The sequence below is a fragment of the Sturnira hondurensis genome, unplaced genomic scaffold (assembly GCF_014824575.4).
Source record: "Sturnira hondurensis isolate 20B ecotype Veracruz unplaced genomic scaffold, ASM1482457v3 Scaffold0001872, whole genome shotgun sequence".
Taxonomy (NCBI): Eukaryota; Metazoa; Chordata; class Mammalia; order Chiroptera; family Phyllostomidae; genus Sturnira; species Sturnira hondurensis.
The window spans coordinates 26623989-26645491 of record NW_028074503.1 but is presented as its reverse complement, the minus strand read 5'-3'; the positions used below and the strand labels follow the sequence as shown (position 1 = coordinate 26645491).

The 21503-nt window shown below is 40.3% G+C and overlaps 1 protein-coding gene across 1 annotated transcript in view; it reads right to left on the bottom strand.

The window, feature by feature from the left end:
* DCC (DCC netrin 1 receptor) overlaps positions 1-21503 on the bottom strand; it is a 113391-nt gene that overhangs the window by 52727 nt on the left and 39161 nt on the right. Inside the window, exons 6-8 of the mRNA XM_037034415.1 lie at positions 19837-19902; positions 10115-10277; positions 2370-2596 (exon numbers count right to left, since the gene is read on the bottom strand). Coding sequence (XP_036890310.1) covers positions 2370-2596; positions 10115-10277; positions 19837-19902 — 456 coding nt within the window. The remainder of the gene's footprint in view (positions 1-2369; positions 2597-10114; positions 10278-19836; positions 19903-21503) is intronic.

Below are 21503 nucleotides of genomic sequence, written 5' to 3'. Positions count from 1 at the left end.
TTGTTTGCTTAGTTTGCTTTTGTTTTAGGTATGGTTGTTAATAACTGTGAGTTTGCGGTCTTTTTACTGTTCATATTTTTTACCTTCTCTTCCTTAGATAAGTCTTTTTAACATTTCGTATAATAAGGGCTTGGTGATGATGAACTCCGTGAACTTAACCTTATCTGAGAAGCGCTTTATCTGCCCTTCCATTCTAAATGAAAGCTTTGCTGGATAGAGCAATCTTGGATGTAGGTCCTTGCCTTTTATGACTTCAAATACTTTTTTTCTAGCCCCTTCTTGCCTGTAAGGTCTCTTTTGAGAAATCAGCTGACAGTCTGATGGAAATTCCTTTGTAGGTGACTGTCCCCCTCTCTCTTGCTGCTTCTAGAATTCTCTCCTTCATTTCAATCTTGGGTAATGTAATTATGATGTGCCTTGGCATGTTCCTCCTTGGGTCCAACTTCTTTGGGACTCTCTGAACTTCCTCTCTTCCTGGAAGTCTATTTCCTTTGCCAGATTGGGGAAGTTCTCCTTTATGATTTGTTCAAATAAGTTTTCCACTTGTTGCTGTTCCTCTTCCCCTTCTGGTACCCCTATAATTTGGATGTTGGAATGTTTAAAGATGTCCTGGAGGTTCCTAAGCCTCCCCTCATTTTATTGAATTCTTGTTTCTTCATTCTTTTGTTTGGTTGTTTTTTCTTCCTTCCAGTCCTCTTTGTTGATTTGAGTTCCAGTTTTCTTCCCATCACTATTGGTTCCCTATGCATTTTCCTTCATTTTACTTAGTGTAGCCTTCATTTTTCCTCTAATTTGTGACTATAATCAACCAATTCTGTGAGCATCCTGATTACCAGGGGTTTAAACTGTGCATCTGATAGGTTGGCTATCTCTTGGTCACTGAGATATATTGGCTCTTGGGCTTTGATCTGTTTTTCCATTTGAGCCATATTTTTTGGTCTGGCACACCTGTTACATATGAGGGGCGGAGCCTTATGTGCTCACCAGGGCGGGGCAACCCAGTTGCTGGGTTGCTGTATGTGGGGGTAGGGTCCAAGAGGGAACAATGGTGCATGCTCCACTCTCTCTTGGATTTCAGTCCCCTTTGCCTCTTCCCAGAAGCAAATTGGGCCCCTCTGGTGCTAGTTCCTGGGTGGATGGGCTTGTGCGCATTCCAGGACCCTGTGGGTCTCTCCAACGAACTCTCCTGTGGGGCTGGGAGTCCCTTCTGGCACCTCAACCCCCACAAGTGTTTTCAATCAGTGCTTTTAGGCTTTATTTCCAGGCACTGGAGCCCTGGGCTGCGCAATCTGTCTCGCTGCCCATTTTCACCTGGTTCATCTGCATGCGAATATGTAACTGCGGTCAGCCAGCCACCTTGTGCGCCTCATTGGGTCTGCTTGTCGCCACCCCGTGCCCAGGGTCCACCAACCACTTCTTTTTCTTGCCACGACCCCCTCTGCCGGCTGCTGACTTTGCCCCTCTTACCTGTCTGGATGAAGAGTTGTCAGACTTCTGTACAGTTTAATTTTCTGTCAGTTCTGGGTGCTTTTTGTTCCTAAATTTTTGTTGTCCTTAATTTTGATTGTGCGAGGAGGCACAGTGTGTCTACCTACGCCTCCATCTTGGCCAGAAGTCCCAAGAGTTTTTTTGATGAGAGCACTTGGTTGATTATTTAACTTTCCATAAGCATGTTGAATTATGAGGACCCACAAAATGCAAAATACCTTACCACCACTTTCTAGATTTCTTAGTTATTCTTGTATGTGGATTGTTCTGCGCCATTTTATTAAGCAGTGGATTTTTCTTCAGGTCACTTTTCATAACTGCAGAGCCTTCAAATAGACTCCATCAGACCAGGCTAGTGACCATTCAAGTGTGTTTGCGTGATGATGAGATTTGATCTCCATAGTAATCAAAGCAAAGTAACAGAATAGTCAATATTTTCCTATTCCAAGTGTCTCTGATGTGATTTTTTAAGGCAAGAAACTGACAGCCAATTTAAAATCAACTTTCAATTATCCATAGACATAGGGAACTAAATATTGTACAATGGCTTCAACTTTTATTGCCTTGACAAACATTTTAAGACTTAACAAAAAGGAATCAATTTATCGATGCTTTGTATTTCAGAATTTCCCAGTGGTATGGTATCACATTCTACCTCTTAGAAGTCTCCAGAGGCATTGCAATTATAAAAGGCAGCCAACAGAAGGATGGGATAGAAAGTAAACCAGGTGAATCAACCAAATTTATATCAAATGATTTCAACTATTGCAGAATAACTGCAAATTAGTGGGGTGAATACCTTGCAAAAGAGGGAGTGGGGAACACCCTGGTGGGGTCCAGAATGAACAAAATGTGTTTCCTGGTGCAGAGATGAAAGATACCTGAGTGAGAGGTGCTCTTGCTCCCCAGCTGGGTTTCTGACTGGCTGTGACTGACTGGCGTGAGCTCTTGGCAACTTTGGATGGGGGAGTCCCTTCCTGCAGGGTCGGTGCCTGGCGGCTTCTCGATGTTTTTCATCTCCATTTCCTCATGATGGATCCAGAGATCAGGGGGCCGCAGGTCCTTCTGGCTGCCCTTCCTTTTGCCAGCACTGTGGGTGGCCCGCTTCCTATGGAACGGAATTAGAAGGCAAAAGTGAGTGCTTTTCAATGGCTGCTCTTGTCTTCTCTCTGTCAATTCAAGTTAGAAGCAGGCAAAGGAAACAAAAGCACTCCCACGAGGAAACCTGTGAAATCCAGGAATTGGCAGTCTCCTCTTGGCTGCCTTTCCTCTTTTCTCAGGAGCCTCACCGCATTATAGGAGACGTGGTGGTGAATCCCCAGGGCCTGGGCGGCCTGCCAGGGAGCACCTCCCTGCAGCACCCCCCACTCCTGCTGTGAATTCAAGCAGGAGCTGACAATGGGTTAGATGGAGCCATATGCCAATCTTTGGAACTAGGCACAAGGTACCTGACTGTAACATCTGCTTAAGGGATAAATGAAGGAAATGCTTTGAAAGGGCAAATAGAAATAAAAAGGCCAGAAGCTGTGCCAACAGCCAAGAAAGGAGCTTAGGGGGCAGTATCTACCACAGCTGTACAATTTAATGTGTAATTGGGATGCTTGCTCTCAGAAGACAAAAGACCACAGGAGGACATTCGTAGGACAAGGAAACACTTTTCTCTTGGAGTCACTAAGGGTCTGGATTCAAACACAGGAAGACTCATCCTTTTGAAAAGAGAAGAACACAATTTCAAAGTGTGCTTCAAATGTCTCTTATTTTACTCAGTAAGAATTTTGCGATCATAAATGTATTTTTTTCAGTGCTCACCTCTTCATGGGCCTAGTGAGATTCAGTTGCTCCTTGCTAAGTGAAGTACCACGATGCTCCTGCTCCCCATTCCCTGCCACAGGAGTCAGCAACACTGCCTGAAGGACAGGCCTGCCCAGTGCTGCTGTCTGCTTTTGTAAATAAAGTTTTATTGAAATCTTGCCCAGGCTATTCATCGTTGCTCTGGAGTGTTGAATAGTCGTAACAAGGATGACATGGCCCACAAAGTCTAAAATATTTACTATTTGGCCTTTTCAAGAAAGAGTTTTCCATCTCTGTTCTATACCTTTATAATTTTAAAAATCTCCGCTTATAGCTTCAACTTCTTTTAAACTAATAATGTTTCCTTATAAGGCAAACTTCAGAGAGTTCAAACTTGACAGGAGCCCAGAGCAGAACCTCCTTCTCACTTTCCTTGCTTGCAGATGTCTGTAAGAACAGTTTTTCCTGCTGCTAAATCGGTCCGTGAAAACTCTTTGTAACCTGTGCAGGGCCACTGAGGGTGGCCTTGTTTTCCCAGCTACTGAGTAAAACGCTTGGTACATATTCAGCAAGCAATACGTGTTCGCTGGTGTGATGTGTTAAATTTTCCCTAAAACGGTTTTCCTTGTTTTTCTTGAAGCATGCTGATGAGAATAAAAAACAAAGAACCCCAGACTTAATATCTAGTTAGTAGTTTACGAGAAAAAGAATGCACTGTTTTCTGCTCTGATGCTTCCCACCAAAGGACCAGAGCTTGGCTGATTTCCGGGCAGCAACCTCATACTGACATTAGGCAGTGGCCTACAGAATAACCCCTAGATAATAACCCCTAAGATAGTAACTCTCTGCTACCTAACCCATTCCCAGAATTCATTTTCTTACCATTCCACCTGCCCACAGGAAACTAGTGTGCAACTCACAATGGCTCTTTATGTAATCTAACCCTGTCAAGTCAGACCAATTCAGTGTCATCCTCAAACTTGGAGATTTCACCCTGTTATCTATTTTTCTAACAAGTCAAAATGCTAAGTAACTTTGACTCCAGGGCTTACATAATGGCACATGGAGAAGCCCCAGTTCCCATATCCAGAACCAGAACAATTTGTTCGCAGTAACTCAATATGGAAATAGCCTGTGGTAAATAAACCTACCAAATAATGTTTGAAACTAGAAGCAGGGTTAAATTCTTGTTTCTCTCTGCTTATGCACATGACTTATCCATTCCTCCATGTATCAGTGCTCCGACCTCAGGACCAAATATCCCCAGATGAATTTTATATATATTTTTAAAAGTTACAAACCTGATTGAGGAAGAATCCTTTTGAAGTTATAATCTATAATGTTCATATGGAAAGAAATGATCATTCCTGATAAAATGCATTTGGATTTTAATCAGATCAGTTCCCCTCTGAGAAGCTATTCATGCACCAAGGCTACTGCCAGTCAAGAATCTGAAGATCTCTAAATAGACTTTTGTTTCCTTTTTTGTGTTTACTCTGTGAAAGACCATTCAACTACCTTTGTTTTCTATATTGTCTTTTATCAAGAGATACAACTTTGGCCTTAGAGAGGCCTCCCTCTCCTTCTGACAGCCGTCCGGCAGATCTGTAATGAGGCTGATGTTTGCTCCTACCTACGTGGTCTGACATTTGTCTTCCAATCTGCAGGAACGCTGTCGCCCTGGCCTCCTGTCCATCTGCCCATTCCTTGACACAATGACTGCTGTCCACTGGCCCCCAGTTCTTCTGTCTCACCATTGGGATCTACAACATTTGTGTGCAGGTGAACCTAGTGCAGGGGTTCCAGCAGGAAGGATCACCTGGGAACTTGTTGGAAATGCACATCCTCAGGCCCCACTTCAGACCTTATGAATCAGAAACTAGGGAGAGGTGAGACCCAGCAACCTGGAGGGGAGCCTGATGCACCTAAAGTGGTAGAAGCACAGTCAGTGAATTATTCAGTGTTGTTGATTTGTTTTTATTTTAAAGTTAGTTTTTCTATTTGATGTAGCCATAGCACACTTATCCTTCCCACACACACACCTTTTGTTACAGGTACCAGTAATCTTTTGACTTTCAAAAATAGTTGTAGAATAGGGGCCTTCCTTCCCATCACATGTCTTTTCAAATAAAGACAAAGCGAGGTGTCTTCTAAGGCTCTCCACTATTTCTTGTACTGTGGCAAAGCTTTTCACAGCATCATCATTGACTGGTGTTCTGTGTTTTGCTTTATTTATCAATCTATAATCCATCCATCTGATTATTGAATCTTACTTCTTGTGCCCAGAGTGCCTCCACAGTCCTATTTACTTACAAACTAGTGATTCTTTCCTCTCTCCTGCAAGAAGGCTTCCTCACCACATTAGGTCAGTGTGACCCTGAAATAAATACCTAAGTCACTTCCCTGATCTCTCCCTGTACCTCTTGCCTCGCCTTGATCACTGTCTGTCCACTGAGCCAGCCCGATGCTCCCAGTGTGTGGATGGCTTTCCTCTCGTGGTACTGGAGTGAACTGTGTTGCTCTCACTCCTCCGGCATCATGCAGCACTTTAAAAACATTTATTCATTTGTTCATTCAGTGGCTGTTTATGAACTATTGACTAAGTGTCATGAATTCTGCTAAGTACTAGAAATGCAAAGATAGGTTAGACACTGGGAGCTTACTAAACGAATGAAAGACGATGTGGCTCTTGGGAATGTCTGCCTTTGTGGAGTCAGGAGCCTGCACTGGGACATGATTGGTAGTAAAGCTGAAAAAGTGGAGGGAACCAGATTCTAGGAGGCTTTGCCCCGTAGAAACATTTTTTAATACCAGTCGGGGTCAGTCCTTGAGAACATGCAGAAAAATGTATAGCTCAAGAGTTACCTTCAATCAGATCTGCAAGTACTTGGTACGATGCAGACGATACACTTTTCATTGTTGGCTTAAAGTATTTTTGCCAGGTTATTCTTTGATTTTTTATTGGCCCACCTGCTCCTTGCTTTGCCTAGAACTTGTGGGTATTGAAAAATGATTAAAATGTTAAAACTTTGAAAATCAGCACAAGTGATCTATGATAGTTAAAGTAGAGTAGATTTCATTTAAGAGTTTAGATATTTGATCCTCAGTAATGAAAATAATTATTTTAGTAAAGATTTGAATGGGTGCTAACATTTAAAACTTGCCGTGTACCTGTCAAATCAAATAGGAGGCTTAGTCCACTGGAGATTCTATTTAGTATACCTTGGATTTTATTTACCCATTTTGGGGGGCCATAGATGCACCTAGGTTTTAGAGGAGGAAAATAGGAAAAAATATTTGAAGCAAAAATGTGGTAAAATATTTAATAACATAAATAACATAATATTTCACCAATGTAAATGTAAAGCTACATTCGGACTATAGACATACCCCCATTTTCCTCCCAAATTTGGGGAGGGTGGGAAAGTGCATCTTATAGTCTGAACAATATGGTACATCTTTAAATTCAATGCATTCAGACAAGTTGTTGATCATCTACACAGATTACTACTTTAGAAATGTGATATTCATGTGTCTTAGATTTCCAGGATATTATCAATATCAAATATGTTGTGTTTAGTATCTATGGATACATTATATACATGTTCTATATTTTGGTCAGGAAAATGTTATTACTTTATTAAAAACACAGAACACCCTCATCAATTTAAGCTTTTATAAAACACTTTTTCTATATTATAATATTCTCTAATCTCACTAAGTCAAAATGTGTGAGGGGTATCTCTTCAAAGTGGTATAAAAATTTTAATTAATAATGAAGAGAAATGCAAAATTATATTTATTTCATATTAGCTTGAAGCTAAATGCTGCTATGTGTTTCTATAATTCAGTACTATTCCATGGGAAATTTCAGCATTTATAAGAGAGAGGGAATGATAAAAAAGTATGTAGTCCTATTTCTCATTTGAGGAAACTAACAGGAATTAGGTCTTCCCTTAGGTTTAATTTAATATCATTTATTTAAGGAAGTGGTAGAAGCAGAAGTAGATCTTGGGTTTTAGCTTTTGTTAGTTATTTTATATCATAAAAACGAAAATCTTACCAACTAGAACATGACTCAATCCAATCACCTACCTCATTATTATATATGAGGTAAATGTGATAAACCTTGTGAATATGATTAATTATAGAATAAAATGCAAAGACTACACTGAATGAAGTGTTACTGATAGTACACACATAGGTTTCAAATCCGTTGGAATTCAATTCAAGTCCCCCAATAAAACACAAAGGAAATTTACATTCTCTTGCACTTTTAGACAGAGAAATATTGAAGAAGTCCATGAATGGGTTTCCTACTTCACCTTATTAATTACATTAAACTCCCATTTTTCTGAGAGCCCTCTAAGGGACATTATTTCAGTTTCAAATTGGAATTGATTTCACTTTCATCTGCGTTACTTAATTTGCTCTAAAAGGCTCAGTGGTGGTGGTATCAGGGGAGGAGTCCTCAATGAAAGAAAAAAAAATAACCTAAATTAAAACTCAGAAATGCCTAGAAAGAGAAACATTTCTTTTTCTCCCTTTTCTGTTAACATATACAAAGAGATAAAGATGAATGCCAGTGGGTCTGTTCCTAAAAAAAAAACATTGTGAAAATATGCCAAGTAAATATTGAGCGACTTTGGGAGGGAGGAGAGGCACCTAGTACAGGTACTCTCAATTTACTTTCTCAGAGATTTCAGTTACTGATGGAATGATTTGTTCTTTTCTTCATTCCTTAATTTTAAAAACGAGTCACACTGAGGGCTCAGCTTCTACTCTTTCTAAATAAAATTGTTAAATTCTTGCCAAAAATGCTCTGTGTGGCATTTAAGATAATTTGATAGGGGGCCTGCAAACCAGACGATCGCGGTTCAATTCCCAGTCAGGGCACATGCCTGGGTTGCAGGCCAGTTCCCAGCAGGGACCAGTTCCCAGCAGGGGATGCACGAGAAGCAACCATACATTGATGTTTCTCTTCCTCTCTCCTTCCCTTGCCCTCTAAAGATAAATAAATAAATATTTTTAATAGGATAATTTGATAGTTTCTCTAAATAGCAACAAATTTCACTTTCACACATGGAGAAGACTGGGCATTTTTCTCTGTGGAACAAACTATGTCCAGTATTCCAGTTCATCAGGTAGATATAACCCTCAAGTATTCTTGCAATGATAAAAATGAAACTCCCCCACCAAAATACCCTGTTTTGGATGGTTTGGCTGGCTAAATTTAATTTAGTGAATTTGTCAGTGTTTTTAAGACTGTCATGGAATACGCCAAGTTTGGTTTTTGTCCTCCCCACTTTCATTTTTGTGACTTTTTCTCAGCTCTGCTTCTGAGACCTGTTGCCTTGAAGTCCCACCACTCTATGTTTGCGCCGCCCCTTTCCTGGGAATGCTGGCCCACGAGATTATTCTATTATTTATTCCATTGCCTTTCTCCCCCAGAGCCTTACTGAGCGCCCAACACTCCGGGAGCTCTGTGGGGGGCTATCAGTGCCCAGAATGCTTCCATCTGAGATGGGCCTCGTTAAGCTCAGCTTCCTGGTTTCCTGTTGGAGCACAGTGGACCAGCCCACCAGCCACCTTCAGCTTCAAGATAGTCCAATCACATGAATGCGGCTGGATACGAAATGCCCCCCGCTTGTATATACATTAAATATGAAGGCTGCATCTATGCCCCCTCCCAGGTAACTTTCTTCCATATGTACCTGATTCTAAACACCTCACTTCATGATGCTGGAAGGTTCACGATACACCCACAAATACAGTCATGGGCTTTTTAAAAAAGAGAGAGGAAGTCTGAGGTACAAGGGAAGAGGGGAAATTGTTTGCTAGAGAATCTTTCTCAAAACTTTGAAAATCAGTGCAAATGATGTATAGTAGTTAAAGCGGAGTAGATTCCATCTGAGAGTTTAGACATTTGATCCACAATACGAAAAACATGCTACGTCAGAAAAGCAACGACAACGAGGGAAGAGCCTGGGATGGCCGATGCAGTGAGGCCATCCGGCTGGAAGAGACGCACTGGGATGGGGTTGAGAAAGCGCTAGGTTGGCAAGGAGGCAGGGAGCAACCAGGAGGCGATTGCTGATTCGCAAACCTGGCTCACATGAGGTCAATACACTGGTTGTGGGGTACTGATGAAAAAGGATAAGCTGAAGTAAAGCCAACTTTCCACTGTAAACTGTGTACTTTGATGTTCCATGCTCTGCGTGTACTAGCGCCTAAGGCTGCATAATATAAAAGTACTTTCAAAGCCCTCAGTTACTAAAATTTTCTGAGAATCAGTTGTAGGAACTCCAAATTCCTGGACCTCTCCTCCTCCTTAACTACTGTCTCTGAACTAAGGCGCTGTGAGCACATTGTGCTTGGTTTTCCGTAGGCGGTCATTCACGCAACAGGTGTTGATTAAACACCTACGGGTCTCCTTGCCAAAAGTGATAAACACTTCTAGAGGAGCATTCATCTCCCGCCTTTTATACGGAATTGCAGAGAGGGCCATAAGTGGAGACACAGTGAAGTCTGTTCCCTAAGTGTTACTTAAGGGACACCTGCTGTCACTTGAAAGGAAGAATCTGGCCTCAAGAAGTAAAATTAAACAGGAATGCAGAACGAATCTCCAGGATGCTATAATTAAGCCTGTGAGTCTGGCCCTCACTCCCGTATGTTAATAGGCCTGGAATGACAAAAGGCAGGTTTTGGCCAGGTCAGGAGATAGGGCACATGTGAGGAATTATGAAATTGCAAGGGAGAGAGACTTCAAAAGTAGAATTGAAAAGAGGGGATTAAAGGGAGACTTCTCTCCTTTTGAGCAACAGCTGGTACTTACTTTCTCTGCTGGGCTGACGAGCGCCGGGTGCAAATCACGGCCACAGCCACCACCACCAGCACCGTGAGGATGCCCACGGTGACCACAATGATCACAAGCACGCTGCTGTTCTTCTGCGGAGTGACACTGCCATGCGGGGGGTGCATCTGGCCAATGGGTGGCTCTGGGGAAAGACAGGCAAATGGAGATCAGGCTTAAGGAGATAGGACAGCCCAGTGTTTACCAAGCTCTGCTAAGGAGGTGAAGAGTTCCTATTTTTTGACTATTACTGAAACTGAGAACAAAGCCAGGAAAAATGAGAGGAAGGGTCTAAAGGATCTATCCAATATAAATGAAACCTCTTCCCATGCAAAATCTTATCCAATAGCTTTCATAGCGATGCTCTTCAGAATAGCCAACAGTGGAAACCCAATGTCCACCAACTGAGGAGTGGATAAACAGTGTGGTCTATCCACACAATGGAATCCAGCTGTAAAAATGGAATGAAGTAAAGATGCATGCAATACCTTGAAAATGTTATGCTAAGTGATAGAAGCCAGACCCAAAAGGCCACATATTGGATAATCCCACCCACATGAAATATCTAGAATAGGCCAAACTATAGAGACAGAAAGCAGATTAGGGTTGGCCAGCGGGTTGCCTGATCCTCATTATTTGAAGGAGTTGTATTTTACGAAGTTGCCACAAACACTAAATCAGAAAAATACTCGATATTTTTTATGTTTTCTAGAGGAAATACAGAGTTAGGTTCCTGTGAGCCTCTTAACAAAGTTTTTATCAACCAATCAATATATAACCTTGTTTTATGTGTGTTTCTGTTTAAAGACACCTTATTTAAAAACAATGTTGATCTATTTAATCGAACTCATAGCCAACAACACTACAACTTATGACTAAGTGGAGTTTAATTGATACATATATTTTTCTCTGAAAGGCACATCACGGAGTTTTGAGTGCTAATGGCACTAAACAGCATTCAGCCTCACATTTAGTGGCTATTTTTATACACCGACACCATCATCAAACAAGTACAAAAATGAAAAAAATTGGCACTAAGTACACATATCACAAAAAGGACACTTGTTTACAGAGTGAGAGTGAAACACGGCAGTGTGTCCCCTTCTTGCTCTCAGCTGAGTGCATGAGCATTGATTGGGCTTCTCATATTTTTGGACCTGTTCACAAAGGACCATAAGAGCACGCAAATACTGACTTGGGGAGCTAAACATTCACTTTAGCAAGTAGGTGAATTCACGCATATAGAACCTCTGTGTGATGAGGACCAACCATACATTTAAAAATATCAACAGGCTGTTCCAAATTAGGCAGAATTTCAGAGCTCAAAAATCTAGATTAGTGCAATTAAGAGTTCCGGGAGACAGCCCGACTCCAGCAGGGGCAGGATGACATTGACCGACTTCAGAGGGGAAGGTGCAGGTGTGATTCAAAGACTTGCTAATATCCTCCCGGACACTGTGGTTATTTCACGAGATAATGGATACAACACACTGAACTCATGCCCTGCACGGAGTTGGCACTCAGTGGACATCACAATGTGGCTCAATTATTTCATTCTTTCTGAATTAAAGATAAATACAGTACACTAACACATCTGTTTCTGGTGTTAGCAGACAAGTGTGAGTATCCAGTGTCTGAGTAGCCAAGATCTAGCTGGTTCACTGATAACAGCGGGAAAGGAATCACTTCTTTTTGAAATCACATAAGCATTCCAACCATTTTTTACTTTTGTGATGTTTGATCATCATAAAAGTTTTCATGCTTTTTTCTATTAAATTTAATAAAAGCAAAATATATTTTATAATCTTATGGGTCTAAAGTTTTGATAATGATTATAAAAATTGGTTTAGTGAAATGTCTTTCATTTTAATAATACTTGGTAAGCTTTCAAGAATACTTTATATGTATCATATTTTCCCTCAAACACTCTGCTGGAAGCTCATTAGTAGACCAGCACTCTGAGCACTTAATTCTCTTGTAGAAAAAGCCAAATATTGAGTCCAGGAGTCCTGACTCCTGTGGTTGAGGATCTGGTCCCATTGCCACAGTGTCTGGGCCCTAATAACTACACAATGTCAACTGACAGGTGAACAATGTCAACTGACAGGTGAACAATGTCAACATTCAGTTGACCAGTCCAGCTCCGAGGAGACAAACAGATGCAATGAGTTTCTAGTTCAGGACTGAACTTCTCTCCTATAATTGCAGTCTTCGCTGATAATAGCTTTGTTATTAGAACAGTTTGAGCTCAATATACATCTTAAAAATTTTACAGATCTTTGAATTTGAACTGAAATTCATATGGCACTGACTCTTTCAAAGCATTCCTGCCTGACATAAGATGCCAAATACTCCTTCATCTCACAGATAATCTATCCCAATAATCTCCAAAATGAAATATTAATCAGCATTATGGAGAAAAAAATGTTCCCTGATCAATTATGTTAGAAAATGTATTTCCTGAAATCTCAGAATTTTGAACACGCTTTTCTGAACTGCGCATGGCCAAGACAGGTTCGGCGGGGGATGTTAGAGAACATACCCAATTATTCCGTAAATATGGAATGGAGATGCACTAGCTGCTGTGGATACAATGTTGTGATCAACACACAGGCGGACCTCAGTGGGTGCTGTGCTAAGTGAAGTAAGCCAGAGGAAGACGCACGCTGTAGGAACCTCTCATATGCAGGAACTTCAAAAGCTGAACTCAATGAAATAGACGCTGAAGTGACAGTTACCAGGGGCTGAGGGTTGGGGGCAATGTGGAGATGCTAGTTAAAAAGTACAAACTTCCAGTTGTAAGATGAATACATTCTGGAGATACAATGTACAGGATGGTGATTACAGTTAAATGATACTGTATTATAATATACTTAAGAGTTGCTAAGGTACTTAAATACTCTTACTACAGAAAACGAATGATAATTACATGATGTGATGGAGGTGTTAGCTAAGCTATAGTGTTCATCCTTTTGCAATATATAAGCATATCAAATCAACACATTGTACACCTTAAACTTACATGATGTTATATGTCAATTATATCTCAATAAATCTTGGGAGGGCAGAAAAGGATTTAAGCAAGAGAAAAGAAACCACATGAGGTAAAAAAGCATACACAGTTTTAATGAAGGCACAGGTCTGCCTAACTAGTTGGACCAGAGAAGAAAAAATATATATTATATATTAAATGATTGATTTTCTCCATTCCTAGGATGTGTATCCAGTCTGGTCATTGTGACATGAATAGAAAGTCGGATTACTTCTCTCCTGGGATCACTGTGGAACTGTTAAAAAGGAATTATGAAAGCTCTGTTTCTGAGTTATTTTTCTGGAAGGGTGGAGTGGGAACAACACCCAGGCTATGGAACCACTGAGTATTTACAGGTCCAACTTCATTGTTTCACAATAATTTGAATGTCACTGTCTTTTTGTATATATATATAGTCTGAGAACAATTTTCAAATTAGAATATTGTGAGTGTTCTCAACCTGCCTTGCTACTCCACTCCCCATCACCACCCCCCCTCAAAAAAAAAAAAAACAGAGGCATGATTTTTGACCCCACGGAGCTTAGAATTTTACTGGAAAAACCATATAGTGAACAAATCAAGAAGCAAGTGAACATAAAATTACAACTGTAATTAGTGTTTAAAACAAAAGTGAAGTTTACATAGAAAGGAGGACAGAATGACCATTGGTGGAGGAGGGAGGCTGAAAGGCTTCACTATAGAAGTAACACTTAGGCTGAACATAGGAGATTGCTAGGAGCTAGTTCCTATTCCTCCACAAGAGAAATGAGAGCAGCCATGAGTCTGGGACATTGTGAGCAAAAGGGAAATGACACAAAATGAGGGTAGAAAGAGAAACAGGACCCATTTCTGACAGAGCTTTGTAGGACACATTCAATGACCTTAAGTAGAAGCATTGAGATTTAAAGGTTCCAGCAAGGAAGTGGCAGACCTGGTTTATATTAAGAAGACACCTCTTCCTGCTGCATGGAGAGGGTTTGGTGCTGGAAGCAGCACTAAAATAGCACAGAGAATATTGAAGTTCCCCAGGTGAGAGATGATGACAGATTGAACTGAGACGGTGGTGACTGCAATCAGGCAAAGTGGACCGTTATGCACACAGGTTGAAAGTAAATGAGCAAAGTGGATTGCATAGGGGGGAGAAAGAGAGGAAGAGTCAGCTTCAGGCTTAATAGTCCTTACGTCTGAGGTGAGAAAGAGGGTGAAAAAGCAGGTTCAGTGAGGGCAGAACCAACGCACAGTCTTGAACAGGGTTGAGATCTTATAATACATTACAGAGCGGCAGCTAGAATTTGGCAACATAGGTGGAATTGGAAGCCCTGGGAGAGGATGAGACCACCCAAATCAAGAGTATAGAGAGACTAGAGAAGCCCTGTCAAGACTAAGATTTGGTGCTGAGATAAAAGGGCAGAACTACCCCAAGAGAAGTGAGTGGCCAAACAAGTTTCCCAATGCGTAGTTAATGAAGCACCATTTCTCTTCTTTCTAGGAGTTTCTCATGGGACCCCTGCACCCTCAAACATCTTTTGGGGAATGGTAATTTAGATCAGTGGTTTCCAACTGGGAAGATTTTGCCCCTCTCCAAGGGAAAATAGGACAATGTCTAGAGACATTTTTGGTTGTTACCACACGGAAGGGGGGACTATTACTGGCATCTGATGGGTAGAGGCCAGGGACGCTGCTAAATATCCTACAGTGCAAATTCGAGGATAGGCCTCACAAGGAAATCATCCAGCCCCCAGCTTGCAAAAGTTCTGAGGTTGAGAAATCATGAGAAACCCTATGTTCAGATGAAAACCCAAAATTCAAAGAGTTTAAGTGAGTTCACTGACACAGTCCTAAACCCTGGCAAAGTCAGTTCTAGAACCTGAGTTTGGGATTAGTCTGGCATCCTTAAAATTACTTGGGATAGATATTGCTTGGGTTGCAGGGGACAGATATTGTTTGGGCAGATGCTTTTGTAGACTAGACCCTGAGACCCTGGACCACTTTGATGATCTTTCCATAGAGAACACAACAGTCAAATGCTATTTCTGGACTTTCCTTTTGGCATTCTGGTGTCCGTTGGATGTCTTATAAACAGCTTATTCAGCCTATGTTGACCGTTTCATACAAACATGGAAACAGCTTTTATGTACATGTTATTTAGATTAGTTTAAATGTTATTGAGTTCTGAAAACAATAAAACAAAGTTTTCAAAAACCAGAAGAAAAATCAGGGTATTTTCTCCTAAACATGGAGGACAAGGAATGTTTTAGAAAATGTTGAATATGATTCTGAATTATCAAAAAATAATGACATTGATTTTTAAATAATGTTTCACTAAAGTATCAACATTTGTCATTTTTGGTTTAGTTTTCAAAGGCTGAAGTCAACAGAGGAACATTTTTGTAGAGTTTAAAATTTCTTAGCCAAAATTACTAATTTTAAAATAATAGGAAGAACATTCAACAAAAACAAAGTAGTGATTTATATTCCCCGGTGAGAAAACATGACAGAATTGATATAATTTTCACTATTCTTATCATTCATTCAAGTAACTACAACAATCATATTTATCAGAATTTGAAGATTTTTCTGCTTTAAAAATGGGGATTATAATGCAAAATGGATGCCTCATAAAAGTGAAATACTACCATATCACCACATATTGGCTTTGATTCTACTTGGCACCATAAAATAATTTAGGAAACCTGTTCAGTATCCTCAATTTAATTATGGGCTTCTAACTACAACAGTAAACATGAATTATATCTTTGGGTTTTGTTCTTTGAATTCCAACAGTGCATTTTAAAAAAAGAGTAACATTCTGTAGGAGAAAGTAGATGATTAGTGAGGTCTCCATTTATTTGCAGCTGGCTTGAACATCCTGATGAGAGGCCATTATTCTTTACAATGCACTGAAGGATGAATCCAGCAAGGTAGGAGGAGAGAGGCGACCTCCGAAAGGCCATCGCTGTAGAAATGATGTATGGAAGTCTTCCTTGTATATAGGGTCCAAAAATTCAGATTTTATAATGTTCTTGTTAATGCAACCTACCTTTCAAAGGTTGGGCAGGGTTGGAGTTTTATTAGTCAGGGTGTCACTTGTCCATAAATATGGAAAATATTGCCCCTTCTTCAGGCATAAGACATGAGCAGGATTTTAAAAAAGATTTTATTTATTTATCTTTAGTGGGGAAGGGAAGGAAAGAGGGAGAGAAATATCAATGTATGGTTGCCTGTCACCGGTCCCCTGCCAGGAAATGGCCTACAACCCAGACGTGTGCCCTGACTGAGAATCGAACCGTGATCATGTGGTTCGCAGGCCTGCGCTCAATCCACTGAGCTACACCAGCCAGGGCCACACATGAGCAGGATTTTAATCAGAAGCTAAGGGTTTTAGATGTCTTTGCTGATTTGCTTGTAGTGGCCCAAGCTAAAGTCAAATGACAAATTTACTATCATTTATCTGCTAGCAAAACAGGAAAAGAAAATAGATTAAGTCTGCCCCCGACCATGAGTGTCTCTCTGAGGTTATCAATTCACCTTAGTCAAGTAGCCTATCGTAATTCACTATTCCAGTGGGGATTCTTGAAATATTTCAGGTGCTTTTTTCATCCCATCCATTTAACAAGAAATACCTATGACCTGATGAACTAATGCAGGAAATTAAGAAGGAATAATGTCAATAATCTAAACTGGTTCAAGGTAACTAGAGGCCATTTGTCTATTTTTATCTTTATGGCTTTCTCCTGTGAGATAATGTATTTCAAATTAATCACAATCACCTTTACGATTATTCTTCACTAGGAATATTAAACACAATGCCAAAAATTGCAATGAAAAGCATTTCTCCCAGCTACTGTCATTCCCTTCACCTGGGGTCTGACTTCTATGAAAAGTTATTGTTGACTAGCCTGTTAACATCAAATTTGTGCTGGGGTTTCTTTTCAACCAGAGAGTTTGTATTGTTTGGAAGTTCAAGTTCAAATAGTCAATATAAAAATAAAGAGATTGAGTTATTTGAATTATTTCCAGCTGCCTATGCATATGTACATTGAGAAATATTGCAGTGAAAATCCCTTGCAGTATTTTTCTTCATCTCATATTTATAGACAATTAGAAATGATTCAGGTTTTACTGAGCTTCCTGTAGGTTTAGGTGCTAAATTTGGCAATCTTATCCACAATTAAAGTTCTTCAGGACCCAGTTAAGAGAATACATAGTTCCGTGTCTGTAGCAAACATCCGCTCCACCTTCACACATGTAACACGGCTCAACTGGCGATGATAACTGTTCTCTCTCAATTATCTATACCGATTCCATCTTTAGTTTCCTGGCACTCTGCCTTTTCAAAAAGTATTGCCCTATAGTCATGCCTTTAGCTGGGAATGAATTCCAACCTGAAACTCCCCTAGATATAGCATCTCAACGTTCTGCAGGATGATTCTAAACAGGAAAATCTTAATTCCCAGTATGGACTCCAAAGCTAGAACCTCTTTGTCTCAGGGTATCAAATACTACAATTATGGTTCCTCACAATTTCAACAGTGACCTTCTTTCCCTTTCTTTACATTTCTGGGATTTTTCTCGTTCTCTTTCAACTATTCCGAGTGTGCTTCTCAGCTGTGTCCACCTGGGTAATTCTCCCGCTCTGCCGATTGCATCTGCAGTGGTCGTTTTCCTGTATGTCTTGTGGCTCATAGCAAGTACCCTGCCTGCAGTGAAGGCCTCATAGCATTTCTCACTGACTGCTCAGGTGCTTGCAGTGTGTTTGGCATTTTGTTGAGACTTCAGATACAAAGTGAAGCAAGAGAATGAAACTGGCAAAGTCTAGGGGAGGGAATTACCATACCTAACCCCTTTCATAATGTGCCCTTGGTCTGTTTTCAGCCCCAACACAGCCTTCCTCTCATGTTTCTCCTGTGAAACTGCCAAAGTGCCTCTTGTGTATGTTGGAACCCGGGAACTATCAGAGCCAGGCACTAGCTATAATAGGCATCTAAAACTCCAATACCTACAAGAGACAAAGAATGTTACCAAAGAAAGTACTAAAGAGAGGGAAGAGTAACTATGTAAGACGCAACGGAAGTGGTGAGGGCTGTAGCAACCTGGATAGAATATTCTAGATATAGCCTTAGGTAGGCTTAATTACAATATATTTAAGAAGTTTAAATGTCAGAAATTGTACTTGTCTGGTGAAGTAATGCATTAATAAGTGTGGGGTATGCCTGGCAACCAGAAGAGTCAACAGGTAGAAATATGTTCCTGAGTCCCCCACCAGCCAGGGGAGGGAGAACACTGAGCTTTCAACGTAACATCCCATCTACTTCTCAGATTAGAAATATGCTCTTTGGGGAAATGGACGTATTGGATTATCATAGCCTGTGATGGGAAATAATCACTTAACTTACCCCTTTACCCCAATTTCATGGTCAGCAACTGCTTTTAGACTGCAATTTTGGCTTCTTATATGGATTTTCTTTAACAGAAGACCAATCCAATGGATATTTAGCTATTCATGAATCAAATTGCTCATGAAAACCTGCTAAAATGGTTAAATAAATCATTGTGTTATTTTAATAAAACAGAGTACTATGTAGCAGCAAAGATAAATGAAGGAGAGCTATTTGTAAATACATGAATAAATCTTAAAAACAAACTCAAAGATAAGTGCCGGCTGCAGCAGTATACCTGCAGTGCGATGCCATTTCTTCGGGTTAGAGACACGTATACTCAGACCATACTGTTTAGGGATCCATGCACACATACGGTAAATACTGTATTTGGGAGAGTGGTTCCAGCACAGTGAGCAAGAGAGGAAATGTGAGAGAAGCACGTGCCGAGGCAGAGATACACAAGGGGTTTCCACTGCACTGCCGCGCATTTTAGGTCTTAAACTGGATGACAGTTACATGTGTTCACATTTGTATTTCGAATATATGGAATCTGTTTTTAGTAAACCAAGCCTATCAACAGCAATATGAATAATTTTTAAGAACCTATAGAAGGAAGTTATCATATCTACGCCAGTCCGTTGGAGTGTGGCTAGTAATAACCCCACTGAGTTTCTGTGGCAAAACTCAGGACGAGATCCCAGGAGACCTCTCCAATCCCAATCTGCTTCTTCCGCACAGTTCTAAGATTACCTCCATCCCATCACCCTCGAAGCTAAGAGTATGTGAAATCTCCATCAGGATGATCAGTGAAAAGTGTGTAATCTTGACTTTGTGAAGGAAAATTGACTATAAGGTGCTAGAGGATTCTGAAGAGTAAATGTCCTCTTAGGGCAAAAAGTACCAGTAATGTCAATTTGTGAAACTGAGTGGGTTTCAGTTCAGTCTATTGTAGGTATCATCTCTCTCTGACAAAACTGAACATTTAGAAATATTTTAAATACATGCAACCTTTTAAAATCTCGAGATTTAAGAACCCTCTGTCAGTTATGAAATTCTCTACACTTTGGCTTTTTGGACTCTGTTTTGTGTACTTGCCACTACTCATTGGCACCGTCTTCTCATAGAACAAGCTACAGATTTGTTAATAACTTCATGTTTCTATTAATCCCACTGAAACCCTAAGTCTGGGAATCTGAGCACTTGCAGTCAATCAAAAAATGTGTCTCAGACACTCTAGAATTAACCATTTAATTAACGTAACTAATCCAATATAACCTAATGTATATACTCACCATTGAGGGTGCTTCTATCAATCAAATTAGTGTCAACTGGCCAATAACCTCCATCTCCATGACGACCTATTTATTGGGAAAACATACCAGACTGTTAGTGCACATATAATATGAAAGCTCAAAGGAAACAACACAGACTAACAGCCATAATAAATATTTTAAAATACACGAACAATTGGACATGATTATTGTGGCCACCTTACAGAAAGCCAGAGACTGTTAATACTATTATACCTGTGATAAAATATTACTTTCCATGTGTGAGAAAAAAATCTGTTATGAAAATGAACTATTAAACAAGCTAAATTTAATTCCTCTTTGAAAAACTCCCATCCTCCTCCTCTTTCCCACCCCACCCCAATATTCTTTTTTAAAAAGATTTTATGTATTTATCTTTAGAGGGGAAGAGAAGGGGAAAAGGAGAGAAATATCAGGGTATGGTTGCCTCTTGTGCATCCCATGCTGGGAACTGGCCTGCAACCCCGGCACGTGCCCTGACTGGGAATCAAACCGCTATCCTTTAGTTCGCAGGTCCAAGCTCAATCCACTGAGCTACACCAGCCAGGACCCCAATATTCATGTTAAATGTACAGTAGCAGTACTAGTCTAACTGTTGCTTTCCTAAACATCTCTCTGCTTGCTTGTCACAGCTCCTAGAGGGGCAGAGCCAACCTCTGTTTCGCTGCAACAGGTTCTGCTTACACTGTTGCCCATCTGACATGACTTAGTAGCAAATTATTACTCTACAGGGGAACAGCACACTTCACCTTATAGCTGGGCTTTCAGTAGTCTTTGTGTTATGTGTCAACTAGGTGCCTGGGAAGGAAATATCAGAAACGGTGTAAAGATGTGGGGGCGGGGCAGATTGGTGGGAGTATGTCAGCACCCACATGGTCTGAATGTTTCTGACAAACACACCAGGAAAGGAAGAAGGCTTCTTTAGTGTTACATTATTGGAAACATCACCTTCCATCAGGTGTCCCACAGTTGTAAAAGTAGCACTTAACAGAATTGAGCCAGACAGTAACCAGATATAATTATGATCTCATCCAAGCGTAATTCCTTCGTCTTTTGATACATTTGTAGAACTGCAAATATTTACTTATATTTTTGTGTTCTAGATTTCTATTGGGTAGATCATTTTTGGAAAAACATTCTAGAGTTGGATTTATATGAAAGCACATATGAGAATACAGTTAATTCTCCCTTTTATTTGCTTCAGGGAGCTATTTCTGAAAGCGGTTGTACTTGGTGGATGACGTAGAGGAAGCCACTGGGGCAGTCAGTTACATGAACATCCGTTGCTTTCTCACATGTGTAGATTTTTGTTTTCCTCCTTAAGACTATTTAGCCTTGAAACCTTCTTTTCAGACCCAATACTCCTCTTACTGAGGCTTTCTCAAGATCTCATCATTTTATTTAGAAAATAGTTGTGAAGAAACAAATTAAATCTTTTTTTTAAAGAGGAAAATTAACCCCTTCATAGCACATGGGTTTATTCAGATACAAAGATAAACTTAGGCTTTACACAGAAGCTCTTGACCAATGAAAGAGGCAGAAAATTCCCCAAAGACATTCAATCCTTTTTTGTCATCCATTACATAAAATAAATTCTGGAAAAGCAGCACAGAATTCAGAATGCTGCTTGTATGTACCCAATGCTGTGT